Raw genomic sequence first — 20,012 nt, 5'->3', positions numbered from 1 at the left:
AGTGATGAAGGTAACTTAATTGATTTTGTTCTTATGTGTAGTTTTGTATTTTAATGTTTGTACCCATGTATTTATGTATATTTTTTAATTTTATGTTATGATATTTATACTGTAGAATAAGCATATACTGTTCCTTTACTGAGTTGTATTGGAGGCCGAATTTTTTGTGGTGTTATTATCTTTTTAGGTAAGCTGAAGGTTAATTTGTTCAGAATACGAATGGGTGAAATATGCTGTTTTACTGTAGGCAATAAGCTATAGAAAATTTCAAAAACAGCAATGTAGTCAAACGAACAGAAAACGACAGAATAAGAAAGATTTATTTTAGCCTTTCCTAATAATTTGCTCTATTAATTTTAAAATTTGTTGATAATTAATTAATTATTAATTAATAATGTAGTACTAAGTAAATTTCAGTTTGGTCCCTCTGCTATTTACTTGTTAGGTTTGTTTAGCATTTTTTTTTCTTTCTTTTGTTTTAAAAATTTGCTACAAGTTTTATCTTGTTAGTTATTGTTTTCTGCTCTTTTTGTGATTCAACTATATATAATTCTACTTGTTTGAAAATTCGAGTATTAATGTGTTGGGATGATGTGTGCAGGAAAAGCATTAATGTCTATTAAGGCTTCGCTTAGTAATGTCGTTAATGTGCTACTCGATTGGGATGAAGACCAGAATGATGACCTCTGTTCATGGAGAGGGATTCTTTGTGACAATTTGAGCACAACTGTAGTTGCTTTGTATGTTTCCCTCCACTTATGTTAGATATATTTTTTGAAGCGGTAGTTATTTGATTTTGTAATGTTTCGTTTAATTTTACCAGAGAAGTGACTAATTCTGCTTAATAATCGCCTAAATGTAGGAATCTGTCTAATTTGAACCTCGGTGGCGAAATTTCACCTGCAATCGGAGACTTAAGGAATCTGCAATCTATGTTCGTAATTATATATTTTTTTCTGTACTTCTAGAACTGTTTTGCTTCTGGTGCAATTGTTGTAATGACTTGGCTTAAATGAAAACAGAGATTTGCAAGGAAACAAGCTTACCGGACAAATACCAGATGAGATTGGAAGATGTGTTAACCTAGTGCTGCTGTAAGCCATTTTATTTCTTTCTACATTAATGAAATAATTCAACAAGATTTGATAAGTAAAATTTTCTTCATTATTCTAATCATATTCTGCATCTTTGCAGCGATTTATCTGACAATGTGTTGTATGGGGACATACCTTTCGCGATCTCTAAGCTGAAGATGCTTGAATTTTTGTGAGTTTATTGATCATTTTCTGAAAATCAGTTAATAATAATAATAAACTAATTTATTGTTGAGCTAAAAGTGTGATAATCTCCCTTACAACAGGAACTTGAAAAACAACCAGATCACAGGCCCCATCCCCTCAACCCTAACTCAAATTCCAAATCTTAAGACTCTGTAAGTTGTCTATGTCCTTTTCTCTATACTATAAAGGTTGTCTTTTATCTTTTAGGTAGAATAGGATTGTAGCTTAATGGTCTCACTACCCCCTGTGGGCCAGAGCTAACAAAGCAGAGGGTTCCCCACCCTCATAACTTCACAAAAGATGCTCTTCTATGTTTTGTGTTTTACGTTAGTTACGTGTTCAAAATTCTCAAACATGATAGCGACATATGAAATTCACTTTGTTAGTTTTTCTTTGTTAGTGACCTGGCTCAAAACCAGCTGACTGGTGAGATACCCAGATTGATATACTGGAATGAAGTACTGCAATATCTGTGAGTTCTAAAAATATAACAAGAATTGTGAATGTTCGTTTAGGTCTGCATATACAGTTCAATATAAAATGCTGTTTGAATGTTTTTCTACAGTGGCTTGCGAGGAAATTCATTAACCGGGACTCTGTCTGATGATATGTGCCAGTTGACTGGCCTTTGGTATTTGTAAGTCTTCTTTTTATAAAATCAATTTTTGAGTTGTTCTCTTGTTTCTACCTTACACGTTCTATTTGTTTGTTTAGCGATGTGCGGGGGAATAACTTAACTGGAACTATTCCAGATAGCATCGGTAACTGCACAAGTTTTGAGATATTGTAAGTCTCGTATTTGCATACTTTTGTTGTTTTTTTATATAAATCTTAGCTAATTCTAAATTAATCAACTAAATTAATATTGGTAATTTGCAGAGACATCTCTTATAATCAGATCACTGGTGAAATCCCAAACAATATTGGTTTTCTTCAAGTGGCTACCTTGTGAGTTTCTTGTTTTAGTTCTCTATTATGTTCCTACAAGAGCAAGTATCCTAAATATATATACAAAGTTTTTTTATTAAATATCATGTCAGCCAAACATTTAAGACAATAATGTACTCTTATGATTATTTAGGTCTCTTCAAGGTAACAAGTTAACAGGAAAAATTCCAGAAGTTATTGGTCTTATGCAAGCATTGGCTGTTTTGTAAGAATTTCGATCATTACCAAAGAGCAACATAATTAATCCGTGTTCTGTCAATATTTATGAATTTCTTTTATTTAACTTACTTACAGGGATTTAAGCGAAAATGAATTAGTGGGACCAATTCCGCCAATCTTTGGTAACTTATCCTTCACAGGAAAACTGTAAGTACTTCCTAGTGTTTATGTGATTAAAGAAAATCCTTTTTTTTTTTAATTAATTAATTTCATATTCTTGTACCGTCCCAGGTACCTTCATGGGAATCGACTTACAGGACCAATTCCGTCAGAGCTTGGAAACATGACGAAGCTTAGTTATCTGTAACAACAGCATGTGGCCTTTTTAATGTTGGATTTTCTATTTTTTCCATTCACCAATTAAATTAAGTTTTTAATTTGTTAATTTTTCAGGCAGTTGAACAATAACCAATTCAGTGGTAGGATTCCTGCTGAACTAGGGAATCTTGATCAGCTTTTTGAGTTGTGAGTTCTCATTTTCAAATTGGTAAACAAGTATACACTTTCATACTCGTGTTGACAAAACTGGCTTATAATGGTTTCTTAGGAACCTTGCACTCAACAATCTTGAAGGGCATATTCCTGAGCAGATTAGTTCTTGTACTGCCTTGAATCAGCTGTATGTCAATTATTCATGCTTTCATCATCATTCATCACATGTATAATTGTATAATAGTATATAAAAGTCGGTCCCTTTGCAGCAACGTGCATGGAAACTTCCTCAATGGCTCTATTCCTTCAGGGTTCCGTAATCTTGAGAGCTTAACTTATCTGTATGCCCTACTTATACTGATTGAAGTTTGTATCAACTTGCATCTAGAAATTCGATTATTATCAGTGTTTCTAATATTGACTTGTTATCTGCAGGAATCTATCATCAAATAAATTTAAGGGATCTATACCATTTCAATTGGGGAGAATAATAAATCTAGATACATTGTAAGTTCACACATCAGGTATCAGGTATGTTGTAATTTAAATTTGTTCAGTACTGAAATAAATTTGTCATTTCAAGGGATCTTTCAAGCAATCATTTCTCTGGACCTATTCCCGCTTCCATCGGTGATTTAGAGCATCTTTTAACACTGTAAGCAACCGGTTTTGACTTAAACCTCCATTTTTTCATTAAGTCCGAGGTTGTAAAACTCGCTACTCGGGGAGTACTCGGTCGGGACTGTGGATAGAGTAATCGGAAATTTGGGGTTTAACCGGATTGGATTTAAATACATTTAGATAATAATCATAAAAATTATGTGTGTAAATATATAGAAGATGACCATAAACGTTAACAGAGTTGTCTAAAAACATAAACATAAGCGTTCATTTGTTCAAAAACTCCAAAATTCTAGTTCTAATTTTTCTAATTAAACTAATGTTAAAGTGTTAGACCAATTTTGACTTTGACCAACAAATCCGATTTTGACCCATCAACCAACATTGACTGATCAACTTAACGGATGTTGATAAATCAGTTCGGTATGTTCTTAAAAAGGAGCAAATAGTGATTAATCCGGGTTTATTACCACAATGAGTAAGCCAAGTACCTCAAATATTTTAGTGATTTGGAATATTTGTTGACTTTCTCTTTGTTACGCCCATAGAAATTTGAGCCATAATCACCTGGACGGACCAATACCTCAGGAATTTGGGAATCTTAGAAGTGTCCAGATTATGTACGTTTTCTCAACATCACCTCTTACCTGCTATTTGGATGTCGTTTTTTCTTCCAAAACGTTACTCTAAACTATTATTGTTTTTATGGTAGTGACATGTCTTTTAACAAACTCTATGAGGCCATACCAGAAGAGATGGGCCAGTTGCAAAACATTATATCTCTGTAAGCCAGCTTCCTTCTAAAAATTATTACCGAGATGTAATAGGATTCTTTTTTATAGCAATTTCTTTTATGACGTTATATGCAGAATCCTGAACAACAACAGTCTGAACGGAGAGATACCGAACCAACTATCCAACTGTTTAAGTCTTGCTAATTTGTAAGTTTTATCTCATTAGATTACTTATACTGGCTAATTCTTTTCAGTAACTTATTATTTTACTGTGAATCAGAAATGTTTCTTATAACAACATTTCTGGGGTAGTGCCTCCTGGTAGAACTTTCTCGCGGTTTCCATCTGATAGGTGAATAATATTTTATATTTCTTTTTATATTTTTTTGTAAGTTTTATGTGTTAAAAGTGTGTTACGTAACGTCTGTTACCAGCTTCCTTGGAAATCCTATGTTATGTGGGAACTGGTTAGGTTCCATATGTGGCCTGCATTCGCCCAAACAAAGTGGTATATTCTAATCTTGGATTCTTTTTTGTATTAAATGAAACTGAGCAGTGTGCTAATAATTACTCACTCCTGCAGCTTTATTTTCCAAAACAACTGTTGTTTGCATGGCGTTAGGGTTCGTGTTACTTGTTGCCATGGTGCTATTAACGATTTTAAGATCAAACAAACCCATAGAGTATGTGAAGGAACCAAGCAAGGACTTGCAAGGTTTGTTATGTTCATTTCAAAAGGTGGCTATGACAACCCATTCCTAAAGAACGAGTCATCGTTAATGTCCCAAAAGAACTTTCTAAAACTTGTTATTCATTCATAATGCTTTTTTTATTATAATATTCTTCGTATTGTTTACTTTTATTCATTATTAACTCAAAATTCCTTTTTGAGTAGATAATAACAAATATTAACTAGCAAACCTAATTCAACTGCAACTGTTTTTACATGTAACCCTATCCGTTCAACCTGTCCGTCTTGCTACCTTTATTCTTTACCAACAATAATTACTAGTACTTTTAAACAGTTTCTAATGGCCGATTTTATTTCAGGCCCTCCGAAACTTGTTGTTCTACACATGGATATGGCGATTCATAGCTACGATGACATTTTGAGAATCACTGAGAATTTCAATGAAAAATACATTATTGGATATGGTTCGTCTAGCACGGTCTACAAGTGTGCTTTAAAAGATTCCCGACCTATTGCAATTAAGCGTCTTCACACCCAATACCACAACTTTCAAGAGTTTGAAACTGAGCTGGAGACTGTTGGCAGCATCAGGCACAGAAACCTTGTGAGTTTGCATGGTTACTCACTTTCACCAACAGGAAACCTTCTCTTCTATGACTACATGCCAAATGGCTCTCTTTGGGATCTTCTTCATGGTGAGTTGATAATGCTCGATTTGCTATTTAGTTTACACTAAAGTTGTCGAGTTGGGTAATGGGTAAAAACATGTTTACATGCCATTGTCCTATTGGGATCATGCTACACTTTTTGAACATGTTTGATTTTCTATAACTAATAACTATTTAGTACTATAATTTGATTACGGAAATTGTTACAATTATAAATGCTAGAAAGTTCTCTTAAAACTTAAGACTTGGGTGAGTTTCAACTCCTTGCACCTGTGTTTGGCTCATTCTAGATATTGAAGGTCAGGGCCGGATATGGGCATTTGCAAGGTGTACATTTGCACAAGGCCAATAATTCAAAAAGGCCTATAATTTATTCTAAAATGCATGTTACTCTTTATTGTTAGAGGGTCATAATCCAGAAGGGTGATGATCAGTACACAACTAAATTTTATACATACGCAACCAAACACACTTTGAAGAGTTTGTACTATACAACATCATAAAGCATGTTTGGTTATGTATATATAAAAATTGATTGTGTACGGATCACTACCTAATCTAAAAGGGTCTATGATTGAAAACAATTTTTTTGGTATATATACAAAACTTTCATATGCAAAGAAAGGTCTACTTTTTACTTATTGAACGAGTCCCATAAATTTTATTGCCCATAAAAGGATGGCCCTGTCGAATATCCACCCTAGTAGGTAGAATAAGGCTCAAGATTCCTCTACATTAACAAAGACCTGTGTTTCTTTAGCTCGAGGTCCAAGTTTACGTTCACTTGGTTATTAGGTATTAGCCACATAGCATGATAATAAATCATGATTATACACGTTTGTTTCAGGGCCAGCAAAAAAGGTTAAACTTGATTGGGAAGCCCGTCACAAAATAGCAGTGGGAGCTGCACAAGGACTGGCTTATCTTCACCATGATTGCAACCCTAGAATCATTCATAGGGACGTCAAATCGTCTAACATATTGCTGGATGAGAATTTTGAGGCTCATCTCTCTGATTTTGGTATTGCAAAGTCCCTCCCAACCACCAAAACTTATGCATCGACGTATGTTCTTGGGACAATTGGCTACATAGACCCCGAGTATGCCAGGACTTCCCGGCTCACTGAAAAATCAGATGTCTATAGTTTTGGTATTGTTCTTTTGGAGCTATTGACTGGAAAGAAAGCCGTTGACAACGAGTCTAATTTGCATCAACTGGTAAAAAAATAATTTATATGAAAATTGCTATTACACATCTTTTTCATTTCTTTATGTCTAGTTATTAAAGATTAAATATTAATAAGGCCACAAGGGTTGAATTCATGGTTATAGTATTCTTTTTGCAATCATAATTAACGGCTTTAACCCTACCCCTAGTAGCGAAAAAATACATGCATTTGCACACAGTTTTTACTTGCTGTCCATTTCGCTACTTTGAAGGTGTCTATAGTATTATGCAATTGTGTTTCTATTACTTGCTCAACTTGAGTTGGAATGTTTCAGATATTGTCAAAGGCGGATGATAATACAGTGATGGAATCGGTTGATCCGGAAGTTTCTGTTACATGCATAGATTTATCACAAGTTAAAAAGACCTTTCAGCTTGCGTTGTTATGTACTAGGCGACTTCCTTCCGATAGACCGACAATGCACGAGGTTGCTGGAATTCTACAGTCATTATTGCCAGCTGTATCTGGTACAAAAACTAGTTTGGGTCCAGAGACAAAGACAAAATATGCTCAAGATGCAAATGGTGATGAACATCATTCTCCCCAGCATCAGCATCAACATCAGCATGATGATACTTCTTCTGATGGTCAGTGGTTTTTAAGGTTCCGTGACCTTGTATCAAATAATACATTTTAAGAACTTAAACTGGTTTTAGGAACAGAACAGATCTAAGATTATGCTCTCCTTTTTTGCCCACTTTTGTTAGAAGTTAATTATAAGATTCAGCCTAGGAAGTAAAGGAGGTTATTGTAATGCTATTTTAAGTTATGTAGTACTTTTAGTTGGTAGCTATTGTGTTTATTGGTTTCATTTGTTGATTAGTTGCTACCATCTTAAATGCACAATATGCACTTTTAACCAAACTTTGTTTTATTTTTCTATAATTAGACGCGTTGATGGCAATTATTTTTACCTTCTGAATACTTCCCTATAAGTTGTATGCTTTGTTATAGGTGCGGGTATGAATGAACAATATTTATTTATTACAATACATTATTGTAACATACATTGATAACAAACAATTAAACAATGGTTGGCCACATGGGATAACATGTTTATCTCTCTTTTTGGTTTCAGTAATATGCTTTTCTGTACATTCTGCCGTGTGGTGTTAGTGTTTTTTCTGTATATATGAAAGGAAACGTACACGCTCCTGTAACATGAAATATTGTTAGCAAGTACTCCATACAAAATTACTTAAACAATATATTGACATATGGATCAAGTTCTGACGACCATTTAGCTTGCTCTAGTTGAATAACTAACTGACCAATCAACATGTATCATCTTAAACTGGACTTTCCGTTGCACATTAGCTTCGGTAATTTTAATTTTTGTTAGGTTTATGGGTTAAGATCCGGTTAGAATTTGTTTCTAGCCGGCTAATCCCATTCCTGGTAAGTTCACTTAATCAAACATGACTTTTGGCTATGAGTAGCCTCATGTTATACTAATAGTCAGTAAATGGATGAAAGCGAAAGTGTTGAACCCTAGTCCACAAAAGCAATTTGCTTAGAGTTATCCCACTCTATTAATCATTATCATTATCAGTATGCCAACTAGATAAGCCTGGTCCAAACTACATGTTTAGTAAGTTCCAATGCAGTCGAAAGTAATACTGTGTACCTGTCAATGTTGTGCTATATTTTAACTTCAGTGACCCTCCTATTCGTTCCACGCTGATCTGGCTTCCCCACACATCGCTACACACACACACACACCAAAAAAAAAAAAAAAAAAAAAAAAAAAAATACTTAAGATGGGTACCTTTGTAAGGAGTTATGAACCAACTACAGAACAAATATGCTTAGAAAAATATACCCTAAAGCTGAAAAGGTATCGGCACATTCTCCTTCAACGCCTAAGCAGAAAAAAAACAAAGCATTAGTAAATTGGAGTACAGTATACCATATGCGAAGATTTTATAAAAGTTAAGCTGACCTTAGTTACACGAGGTGGTCTTGATGAACATAAAACTTTTGTCTCGGATTCACATTTTAAAGAGAGCTGAAAAAATAGTGACACGTGATAATAGAATGAGCCCCTACAAGAAACTGACAAATTCAGATTTGCAGTGTTTAAAGTTGATTTTTACTTTCTCAAATAATTCTGTCAGTGGCAGATCAGAATTGTGCTTTGCGTTTAATGCTAGTCCACCATCCTTCACTGGGTGTACCTGTTGCATAAGCGAAAAGGCTTACAGGCACAAAATATACAACAATTTGAAAAATATAGTATAAAGTTGTTATCTGCACCTTGTTAGTAGTGCAAGCTTTTAAATTAATTGGTGATCTGCATTTATCCTTCTTTAGAGAGTTTTGGCTGCAATGCATACCAGACATGAAGTAACAAATCAGTTATTGCAGTATTTAACGGAACTATAGAGTATACAACATAAAAGAAATAATAGATGGAAGTGCATCGTAATTTGACAAATAAATATAAAAATATAAAGTCCAAAGCTTAAGGTTCCGACCTCTTGATGAGACTATTATCTCTCGCCAGAGGTGCAGAATTATGTTTATTAAGTACCTGAGGCTGAAACACTAAAAGTGTTCATTTGATGCGTAATATTTCCGTAATTAAATTATCGGGTCAATAATAAAAGAAAAAGACTATTACTATTACTATAACTCTATATGTATGTCTATTAATACCAGCAGCAATTAGAAAGCTGTAAGCATCTAACGGTGCATTTGTTTTCCTGTTAACTGAAAGATTCAGCACTAAATGCCGACCATTCAACATTTAGTGTGTTTGTTTGTGACGTCTAAGTAATCTCTTAACTATCAAGCACCTTCATTTCCTATAATATCCTCTTTAAATTATGTCTAGAATACTTATTAAACAATTTTATTCTTTTATTTATTCATATATAAGGTTAATACGTTAATTTGACATCATTTATAGAGTTCATTCAGACTGATTATCAAACAGGTTCTTGTCATTCGGAACCAAGTTCAATCAGAGTGTCTGCAAATTTTGAACCATTCGACACTTGATCACTGTGTTTTATCAAACGCATCCTAAAATTGACTATGTACGTCGTCTTTCATTTGAGTTGTTCCCTTTTGAGCTAACTTTTTTGACTCGTGTCCCTTTCGAGACCAAGCACGGCTCATGTCAACTCATCCATAAGTAAATGAGACAAAACTGTTGTGTTAAACGCTTGGTAACTTACTTGAAACTCGGTTGATTGAGATATGCTCTTCTTACATTGGGGCAATCTAGGAGGGTCAAGAGTCTGCCACACATAAAGTTTTTGTAAATGTAAAATGCACATGGAACTTAGATTTAATAGACACTAACTAATTGCATATACCGACTTTTCTGTTCAAAGACCGTGCTCTAGATAACTGTGTATTTGCTTTCGGTTGCTGAACTGATTCAGATTTATTCTGTGACCTAAAAGTCAAGAAAAAGTAGCCAATGATTGCTATTAACAAATTCTAAACAAAATAAGTAGCTCAAATGCTGAAAACTGTACCTGTGCCTCTGAGCTCTCTCTTTCATTACCAATGCAGATTTTCGGATAGTAGTACTCTTTACTCTAGTTTTTGAACCGCCTTCTAAATCTGCAGCCTGTGGAAACAAATAGTTTGTCAGCTAAAAGACATGCAAGTTTATTGTTTAACGACACAAGGTAAAGATGAGTATTTTACCTTCTTGGTAAACTTATGCAAAAATGAAGTCCTGTGCTTCAGTTGTGCAACCTTACGCATATAACCAATTTCTAATTTCTGTCTTTTGGTGGCTTGGTTTTGACTTCTGATAGGAGATTGTAACTTTTCAACTGCACTAGCTAACGACTTCTGCAACCTAGAATTTGATAAAAGAAAAAAAAAAAGACGAATGAAGGGAACTGGAAAAATAAAATCGTGAAAAAAGGTTCCAAAGTAGCATATAGAAGATGTAGAAAAACATAATCGAATCAATCAGCAGATGAAATGAAACTAAATAACTAACACCTTCCACTACCGCCAGAATGGATGTCACACTCTTTTGTTTTCTTGGACAGATGACTAGCAGTAGGCTTCATGAACGATGAACCATTTGGTTTGGGTAAGTTGACTGTTGACTTCGATCGGTTATGATGCTTCACACCTGACTCAGTTCAACAAGGAAAAGAGATTGTTATGGTGGACGTTCGGGATACCTTAAGATAAGTGGTTATTGCATTCAAAATAGGCACCATTCCACAAGCATAGGAATAAGTGCAGTTTCCCTCTAAAATACGTGACAAAACACTAGAAAGTGTGTATTGCGCTGAAGAAACGCAATAAGGTATACACACACCCTCGAAATACAAGTAAACAATTACAATTATTATCAAACTTGACTCAAGAAAACATATATCTGTAGTAAGCCGTCCATACCTTTGTTTTTAACTTCTCTTGAGGCAGCTTTACGATTATCTATGTCACCTTCTGAAGTACTGGATGTGCTACTTTTCTTGTCAGCTCCTATTTTACTGGAGCCGGTTTTATGGGCTTTCGTTTGAGTGGCTTTGGCCGCCTTCATCATTTTTAATTTCACTATAAAGGCTGCAACATCCAGATCAAGTTATATTGGAAGATTAATGTACATCCAGATGTGAGTGTCAGTTTAATAAAATTACATACACATAATAAGGCTAGAATCTTTATGCAACTGCACAGTTAAACACAAACACCACTGAAATTTCTAAATTATAATAAATTTCACTATAAATCTATAGTTGATTAATTCAATTAATTGTTAATATTGACTCCGTCTGGTTTAAAAATCTACTTATACTATTATAAGCTAAATAGAGAAAAAATTTAATTGGCTCTATTAGTCGAGTCAACAGCAAGTGTTGATTTATTGGCAACTTGACTGTCGCTTAGAGCCTAAATTGAACTTCATGCAGGTTTAAAACTGAAATTTGATTCACCTATTTTCATGGCGTTTCATACTCTTTTTTTCTTTTTTTTTAAAAATTTTTTAAACCAGCTTATTGGCCAGAGGTCCATTCGTAAGTAATATCTCTATCCATATATCCATAGAACATTGAGAGATCGATTCATCTCTCAAACAATTCCAAAATGAGATTAAAATGAAAGAATAATAGAAAACGCTTACGAGAAGGTGGATATTCACAAGCGAATCGGAACCAGTTTTCAGCTTCTTCAGCTTCCGATTCCGTTTCGTCTACTGTAAAATCAAAAAACTGATTAGCATCAAACTCATAATCGAAATCAATTTCATTCGAACACGAAGCTTCTTCCGCAACCAAATCGTTTATGATTTCCATTTCTTCGTCCATTGAATCCTTAACAGTGTAATTCATGTAACGTAAAAACGTTGATGTGAAAGGAAATCAATGGCGACGGTAGAGGAAGAATGCAGATTAAGTCATTGAAATTAAGCTAAGCTAAGCTAAGAGATATATATTATATTATATATCTCTGATTGATTTGAAACCCTAATTGTTTGTGTTTGTCGAATTTTCTTAAAGAAATGGGATATAATTTAGAGAATGAGAGTTTTTAACGAAATGAACGGCGATTTTTTCGTGAAGAAGCAAAATCTATACGTACATTCATTTTGTGTTTATATACATCCGTTGGTGTAATATAGCGCCGAGAAACACCCCCAAATCTTGCAGGATTTTACAAAAGACAAAATTTCAAGGATGGTCCTTATAGTTTGTATCAGATTATACTCGTGGTCCCTGTACTTTTTATTCGTCAAGGATGGTCAGTATGGTTTACACTTGAATCCCTGTCCCTAACGGCGGTTATCTTTATACGTTAAAAAATTGACATGTGCAAAGCACATGAAGGTATTTATGTCATTTCGCCTTCTCCTTTGATTGCCTCTTTAATCTTTCATCTTCAACTCAAATTATTTGTCTGGGTCCATATAATTTTTGTTAATAACGAATTTTTTATTGATATTTTTGGTTTTATAATTTGTCCAAGGGAGATAAGTTCAATAATATACGAGTAGTGTGTGTTTTTTTTTTTTGGGAGTCAATTATTTCGCCAAATGCAACATTACACCTTAAAGTCTATTGATGCATATACGTATGATCCAGGCGGATTGAACATGTTGAAGACAATCTGGAACGTGGCAGTACACACCAAGCAAAATAATAGACTTCCAAATTAAATATGAGTCTAAGTTAAAATAATAAAGACAATAACTAATAGATAAATAAGTAGATAACTACTAGATTTTTAGTTGGATGTTTACTCCGTAGTACTGTCACGTTAATAAAGCATATTTATTTACGAAGTATTAGTTAGGATTATTATTTATCAAGCTATATATATAAGGAACGTAAGTTTTAGTTTTCATTCAGTTGATTGATATTTTGTATTTTTGAAATAATATTACGTGAAGTAATATAAAAGTCGTGAAGGTTTTTTGGTTATCTGAACCGAGAAGGTTCTCCACCGTTGATCCGAGAAGGATTAACTACTATCCATTCTTTATTTAGCCATCGATCCTTCAACTACGTTAAGTGGTATCAGATTCCAGACATGGCTAAACAAGCCGAGTTCGAGAGATTGAATCGCAAGATTCAAGAGTTGGAAGACATGCAACATCCAGAGGCGCAGGAATTATGATTGAGGGGGGCATAAACTTATTATGTAATAGAAACACAAATCTCATATCGAAACGGCATAAAAATGTTCCATAACGTTGAAAGAAAATAAAAAGACATGAACTTACACAAAACTTGCATGTGAAATATACAACTTATCGATTAAAATTACAATTTATAAAGTTCTTAAAGATAAAAATTCACTACCTACTTATATACGGAGTATATAATATGTATTTAACCTTAAATGTATATTGTAGTTACATACAAATTATATAAACAAAATACAATAACAACAACAATACTCAATTCCACTAAAGTGGAGCATGGGGAGGTTAAATATAGACAGTCTTTCCTCTACCCTAAAGTAAAAAGAGAAGTCATTCCTTCACTATAAATATATATTCGATCTGCAATATAAATGAGTATTTGAAGCTTAAAGTTGTTATTTTTTAAACATATTCAGTATTTATATGTAAGATATCCATAACATAACATGATAACATGGTGTATTCAAAATACGAGTAACATTCAATGATACGATTGCTAATTCATAGGGTTAAAAGTATAAGTACAGGGACTATAAATAAAAAATGATAAAAACTCATCTTCCTCCCCAAATATTACTCCAAATCTGCAACAAGTCTTACCAACTTCAAATCAGAGTATCCACAGTTTAAAATTTCTATCAACACTCAATGAAATTTCAAATATACTAGCTCTCCTCTACAACAAGTCTCCAACTTCAATTTTATGAATCTGTAACTCAATTTTTATTTTTCATTAAAGCACAATAAATAAGCATATACACTACCATGGTTGGGGAGGCAAGATACCCACAAGCCCCCCTACTAGCTCCGCCCCTGGCAACATCTCTTGCGTCATATAGAGATGAAGCTTGCAAATTCTAAATTTTTAAGAGAGGCTCAACCGGATGACTTTGATGATTCTGTTGATGAGGTTTTTAACATGGAGTGCGTTCCCGAGTCTTGTATGGGTGAAGACACCGTACCTATTTATGATACTTACGGCGAAGATGAGGAAGAAGAAACACCGATGAACCTCCCTTTGGCGATTTTGGATGCCCATCAAAAACAGGAAGTTGAGTCCGTCATTTGTGGAAGTCAAAAATTAATACTCCATAGTGATGAAAAGGACGTTGAAGTGGGGGTGGAGACAGGAAACATGGGTATCTCGGTTGGTCCATATGTTCATAGCGATATGGTAATTGAAAAGGGTACATATATTCTGAATTGTGTTGATGTAATTGAGATGGTGCTTGTTCGCTTTCAACAATGCCCGTGGATGTCCGTCATTCATGTTATAGACTCGAGGACGAGTTTTTTTGAAGAAGGGGAAGATGATGCATATCCATATGATCCAGGCGGATTGACACATGTTGAAGACAATCTGGAATGTGGCAGTACACACCAAGCAAAATAATAGACTTCCAAATTAAATATGAGTCTAAGTTAAAATAATAAAGATAATAACTAATAGATAAATAAGTAGATAACTACTAGATTTTTAGTTGGATGTTTACTCCGTAGTACTGTCACGTTAATAAAGCATATTATTTACGGAGTATTAGTTAGGATTATTATTTATCTAGCTATATATATAAGGAACGTAAGTTTTAGTTTTCATTCAGTTGATTGATATTTTGTATTTTTGAAATAATATTACGTGAAGTAATATAAAAGAAGCCGTGAAGGTTTTGTTCAACTGAGAAGGTTGTATTTTTGTTTAAACCGAGAAGGTTTAATCAATATCTATCTTTCTATTTAGTCATCGATCCCCAATTCCGCATTATCTATACTTCTTGTTGGAAAAATATTAGTTTTTTAAAAAGATTTTTCTCAAACTTTGGAGCTAAATATGTATATGTATATAACATATTTATGAGTGATATATTATATGTTTACGAAGCTCTTGACAAGGGCTTCTCAACGATATATTATTTGTCCAAAGTTATGAAGTGGTGAATGAGATATCGTGTTTGAAAATGAGGTGATTAGTGCTGGAAAACAAGAGGAAATGAGGCTGTTTTGGGTCAACTTTGCACCCGACCAGTTGGGCTGTTTTTTGACCCGTGACCCATCAATTTATGTGGGTTGGTTGACCCACCAGCTGTAAACTTGTTCCATAATTTTCCGTAATCATTTCCAACTTTATGGTTGCTTAATTTTGGTAAGTAAATCAATGTGGTGATTCTTTTTGGTGTATAAATAGACACCACCTCCACCCATTGAAATACACACAAAAATTCCTGCAACACACTTTCATTCTCTGCATTTTCAGGCAAGTTCTACTCCGACTTGTACGAAGCTTTAGGCCGCCGTACCCTAGGAAACAGAATCGAATCTGTTTTAAGGGAATTGTGTTCAACACAAGCTCCGGCCATCTTTTATTACTGTTTTTGTTCTGTATTTCGTGTCTCATCATTTAGTTTCTTTTACACCTACCGTAATAGTTTTATACATATGTTTTGTCTCAGTTTTGTACCTTTAAAATTTTTGTCCTGCAGTCATAAAACAGATTCAATACAAAACTGAGATTTTATTTATGTTTCTGATTTTATTGTGTTAGTTCACTCAGTTTCTCTTTCGTACGAACCAGTTTTGTATCGAAATAATACTGACTTAACTCGGTTTGCTGTTAAACTGATATGGGGCTGATATAGATCAGTTTTTTGCTTTGTTAACGTGAGTTCAATACAAGAATATCGTTAACATATTGGTAAAACACAAACTGAGTTTTCCTTTCTTTTTATTTCTTTTTCTTTTCTTCAAATCTATTATATTTGTAGAATAGTTAAAGGAATGGAGTCATTTTGGTGAATACAAGTTTTGCTACCAGATGCTATCTTTCTTTCAAATCATATGTATCTTCTATTTATTTTATTACTAAAGTTTATTGTGTTTGTCTTGTAAGTGATGCACTTTATCATATAATCAAATCCAATGGATTAGTATTAACAATGCGTCCATCAAAGGGTTACATGTATTCAGTTTAAACCACTTGCCATTTACTGTTTTTTAGTCCAACTTTTAATTAATTGAATTGGTTTTGGGCAGAATTTGCAACTTTGTCTACGGTTTATCTGTCATATTATTGGTAAAAGTGAAATTAAAATTGAACTTGGTTTGGTCTGTTCAAAAGGCATAAAGTGGGTATATATATTATAATATATTTGAGTGTATTGTTTCAAAAACATGTGTGGTTTCAGATTTTATATATGGCATAAATATAGGAAAGATATGTTAGTTTGGTTGTGACTTGTGAGTCAGTTTCATACTCAAACAATATCTTTCATTTAAGCTGCATATGCATTACTTCAAACTAGTATTGTTGTTGATGCATTTTTATGCTTGATTCATGTTGATGCTTAATATAAACTGAGACGTCAGGTTAAAAAACAGTGTGTGTGTGGCCTAAAAACCATTTTAGTTGTCAACACATTGTGTGTTTGAAAATCAGTTTGAGTATAGCGGACTGATATATTTTCTCTTGGGTTATAGACCCAATTGGGTCAGTTTATGTAATGTTTATAGTGGACTGATATATTCAGATTTGGATTATAGACCCATTTGGTTCAGTTCATGTGTTGCATTATTAAACATTTGTGTAGTAACTCATCTGTTTAATTGTTTTATGTAAACAACTAGCATTTGTTGGTTAAGGTGTTTAACTTTGGTTCTCTGCATTTTCAGATATGGCAGAAGCAAGTATTCCCGTGAATGCAATGTTGGAAAATTATTAGTTTTGAATGAAAATGAAGTTGTTGGGAAGGTTGAAAGTTTGTCACTAAATGTAGCTTTCATGTTACATTAAATAAAACCTTTTCATCTTATGAAACTTACAATCACTAATGGTGATTAATTGAGTATTGATTTCATTATTAAGTCTCTATTGAGCAATATATAGTTGCATGATTTTTCTAAGTAGGGAAAAATATAGAGAGATGAATATTTGGCTCAAGGAAGGAAAGACACATAAAAATGTTTATACCGAGACTGATAGATATTAAACTCTGTTCTAGTTAATATTGAATCAAATGATTCTAATCATACAAGAAACAATAGTTGTGTTAGTGTATGACGAACATTGTGACAAAGTTTTTAGGAAAGGGTTCAAGTCCGGCAGTACTACTGCTTTGGCCGTTGTACCCTGGGAAACAGACGACGTATAGACGGCGGAACTGTTTTAAGAGAACCGTGTTAAGCACGGGCCTCAACTTCTCTTGGTGAGACGATTCATATATCTTTTTGACTACATCTTTTACTAGGTATGTGTATTTCATTATATTTGAATTTTTATTATAGTGAATATATAGTATATATTTTCGGGTACTATTTCATACAAATAAAACAGTTCTTTTAATGAAAGTACCCGAGTAAATTTCGTATAAACTGGAAAGTTCTATTTGGATGCAAAACAAAACAGATTCGTGCGTACATGCATAACATGAAATAATTTATTTGACATAAACGAAAAAACATTTTCAAACAAATATATGGTTTGAAACTCATATTTCTGCTTTGACGTGTCTTTATACATTTGATTCTATATGGACTCTCTCTTTGTATGCAAGCATAAATTTACTATCCATAGACTATAATGAATCAGACGACTGATCCACAAACATCATATGTGAGTACATCCATGTGACATGGAAGTCTTGTAGTTTTTTGACGTGTATGTTGGGGGTGTGCTTTTGATAATCCTAATTTTTACTATCTATTCTCTAGATTAGATTTGCCATGAGAGTTTGATTTTGATTACGTGGTGTAATGGCTAACGGATTAATTGGTCAAATGTTATGGGAACACATCAACTTAAGAGCATAAGGAGTCGTTCGGTGTTAAATCTCAGTGTTAAATTTAACACCGGATTTAACACTGAGGCCAAAACTGGGGAAATGGTTCAGTGTTAAATCATTATTTAATTATTTTTTTAATACTTTTAATAATATTATTTAACTTATTTTTTTTATACTTTTATCTATTATTTATTTAATATGATTCATAATTATAAACTATAAAAATAAATAATACTTTTAGTTAGTAATATTTATAATTATAAATTATAAATATTTAAAAAGAATTTAGCCCAACTATAAAAATAAATGTAAGCCCACTAATTTGGCTCAAGTTCACAAATTGATTACCCTAAAAAAGATACTCCTTTTTTTCATCTGCTTCTTCTTCTTTTCATCTACTTCTCTTCTCCACCATTAAACCTGCAAAACTCCTCCATTAAACCTGCAAATTCAAATAATAAGGAGTAAAAGAAGTAAAAAGAAAAGAAAAAAAAAATAATAACAACGGATCAAAAGTGCACCGTTGCCCAGCTAACGCTGGCCAACGTTAAACACCTTTAACGGTGGTTTAACGCCGGCGGGGAGTGGGTGGCACCACTGTCCCCACCGTTAAAATGGGTTAACGGCGAAAAATGTTCTCGACTCCTGGTGCTCTAAGTAAAAGGAGTTGAAACGTTTGGCTAACTCCCGTTTCAAATGAGAAGAGAGTGGAGACTAGTTTTGGACTTTTGACCAAAATATTTGGAAATTAACTAGTACTCCGTAATTATTATCAATTAGTTGTTAAATATGTTGTCTGATGAATCACGCATGGACAACTCTGTGGATGGGAAATTAACTTTGGGTGATGTTCTTAAAGTTTTTATTATATGTCGTACTCCCATCTAAAGTGTTTTAAAAAATAACTACATTAGTAGAATTCGTTTCTACTTATAATATTCGTTAGGAAAACTTTTAGTAAGTATAATCTTTGAACAAAACGCTTGTTGGTAAGAGTTTGAAAAACACATTTTATCAATGGTGGTTATATACAAGCATGTAAAACATCTCGGCGAAACCTAATTCACGAAAGGTTTTTTCAGGAAAGAATTCGAGCAATCTAATAAATTAAGATTTTTTATGTGCATGTGTAAGCATAATACGAATATGTTTAAATATTGGCACTAAGGGTCTCTTTATTTATAATGGGGATGGCAAAATGACCGGTATACAATGGGAAAATCCGAAACCCGTTATAATTGGGTCGGGTCTGACCCGAGTCCGTTGGATCATGGGCCGGGTATGGGGATGGTTACAAAAAAAAATTCGGATTCAGGTTCGGGTATGGTTTTGGATACAAACCCGTTTACCCGACTCGCATACCCGTATACCCAACTCGAGGAATTTTAATAATAATTTTTATGTAAAATTTTAGTATTAGTATAATATTGTTAATGTATGAAAGATTTTTCTTATTTGTTTTGAAAACAAGTATAATTTTATTCAATATATAATCATATACAACAAGTTTTCTGGATGTGATATTTTATATACTTTGTGTATTTGAGTATTATAGGACACTTTTCAATCAACTTTTTGTATGTGATATTTTATAATACTTTAAACATGAAGTAGTTAAGTTATTTTTTGATATTATGATTTGGTAACTTATTGAAAAATAGATACAGAATGATTAATCGGGTATACCCGTTTACCCGTGGGGAAACCCGAAACCCGATAGTATGTAAGTAAATGGGGACCCTACGGGTTTCGGGCGGGGTTTCTTAATCGGGTCCGGGTCCGAGATTACCTAA

The 20,012-nt window shown here is 33.5% G+C and overlaps 3 protein-coding genes across 3 annotated transcripts; 1 reads left to right on the top strand and 2 right to left on the bottom strand.

Moving 5' to 3' along the window:
* Nucleotides 1–612: 612 nt before the first annotated feature.
* On the top strand, nt 613–7,622 carry LOC139892965 (uncharacterized). The gene is made up of 26 exons (XM_071876096.1): nt 613–740; nt 863–934; nt 1,023–1,094; nt 1,195–1,266; nt 1,361–1,432; nt 1,681–1,752; nt 1,846–1,917; nt 1,995–2,066; nt 2,160–2,228; nt 2,362–2,433; nt 2,523–2,594; nt 2,679–2,750; nt 2,841–2,912; nt 2,995–3,066; nt 3,149–3,220; nt 3,315–3,386; nt 3,463–3,534; nt 4,049–4,120; nt 4,213–4,284; nt 4,370–4,441; nt 4,515–4,586; nt 4,669–4,742; nt 4,818–4,949; nt 5,285–5,620; nt 6,441–6,811; nt 7,097–7,622. The coding sequence occupies exons 1-26, from the start codon at nt 613–615 to the stop codon at nt 7,457–7,459; spliced, it is 2,841 nt and encodes a 946-aa protein (XP_071732197.1). The 3' UTR covers nt 7,460–7,622.
* Nucleotides 7,623–7,754: 132 nt separating this feature from the next.
* On the bottom strand, nt 7,755–10,902 carry LOC139892964 (uncharacterized). Its single transcript, XM_071876095.1, has 12 exons — nt 10,792–10,902; nt 10,486–10,642; nt 10,311–10,405; nt 10,150–10,228; nt 10,005–10,067; nt 9,300–9,361; nt 9,079–9,145; nt 8,919–8,999; nt 8,765–8,830; nt 8,591–8,684; nt 8,450–8,526; nt 7,755–7,976 (listed from the first exon to the last, which is right to left on the bottom strand). Exons 1-10 carry the CDS (start codon nt 10,860–10,862, stop codon nt 8,646–8,648), a joined length of 780 nt encoding a protein of 259 aa, XP_071732196.1. The 5' UTR covers nt 10,863–10,902; the 3' UTR covers nt 7,755–7,976; nt 8,450–8,526; nt 8,591–8,645.
* A 250-nt stretch (nt 10,903–11,152) lies between these two features.
* On the bottom strand, nt 11,153–12,134 carry LOC139889607 (uncharacterized). The gene is made up of 2 exons (XM_071872550.1): nt 11,927–12,134; nt 11,153–11,367 (listed from the first exon to the last, which is right to left on the bottom strand). The coding sequence occupies exons 1-2, from the start codon at nt 12,132–12,134 to the stop codon at nt 11,153–11,155; spliced, it is 423 nt and encodes a 140-aa protein (XP_071728651.1).
* Nucleotides 12,135–20,012: the final 7,878 nt, after the last annotated feature.

The sequence above is a fragment of the Rutidosis leptorrhynchoides genome, chromosome 2, assembly GCF_046630445.1.
Source record: "Rutidosis leptorrhynchoides isolate AG116_Rl617_1_P2 chromosome 2, CSIRO_AGI_Rlap_v1, whole genome shotgun sequence".
Taxonomy (NCBI): domain Eukaryota; kingdom Viridiplantae; phylum Streptophyta; class Magnoliopsida; order Asterales; family Asteraceae; genus Rutidosis; species Rutidosis leptorrhynchoides.
Note: the sequence above shows the minus strand (reverse complement) of the source record. Positions and strands in the feature narration are given on the sequence as shown.

Coding starts and splice junctions, on each gene's coding strand:
- LOC139892965 (XM_071876096.1), top strand. CDS start 613: ATGTCTATTAAGGCTTCGCTTAGTAATGTCGTTAATGTGCTACTCGAT. Junction 1,267..1,360: donor CTGAAGATGCTTGAATTTTT/GTGAGTTTATTG, acceptor CCCTTACAACAG/GAACTTGAAAAACAACCAGA. Junction 2,067..2,159: donor TGCACAAGTTTTGAGATATT/GTAAGTCTCGTA, acceptor GGTAATTTGCAG/AGACATCTCTTATAATCAGA.
- LOC139892964 (XM_071876095.1), bottom strand. CDS start 10,862: ATGAAGCCTACTGCTAGTCATCTGTCCAAGAAAACAAAAGAGTGTGAC. Junction 10,406..10,485: donor TGCATAAGTTTACCAAGAAG/GTAAAATACTCA, acceptor TTGTTTCCACAG/GCTGCAGATTTAGAAGGCGG. Junction 8,831..8,918: donor TGACAGAATTATTTGAGAAA/GTAAAAATCAAC, acceptor CTATTTTTTCAG/CTCTCTTTAAAATGTGAATC.
- LOC139889607 (XM_071872550.1), bottom strand. CDS start 12,134: ATGAATTACACTGTTAAGGATTCAATGGACGAAGAAATGGAAATCATA. Junction 11,368..11,926: donor TTGTGAATATCCACCTTCTC/GTAAGCGTTTTC, acceptor TGGATGTTGCAG/CCTTTATAGTGAAATTAAAA.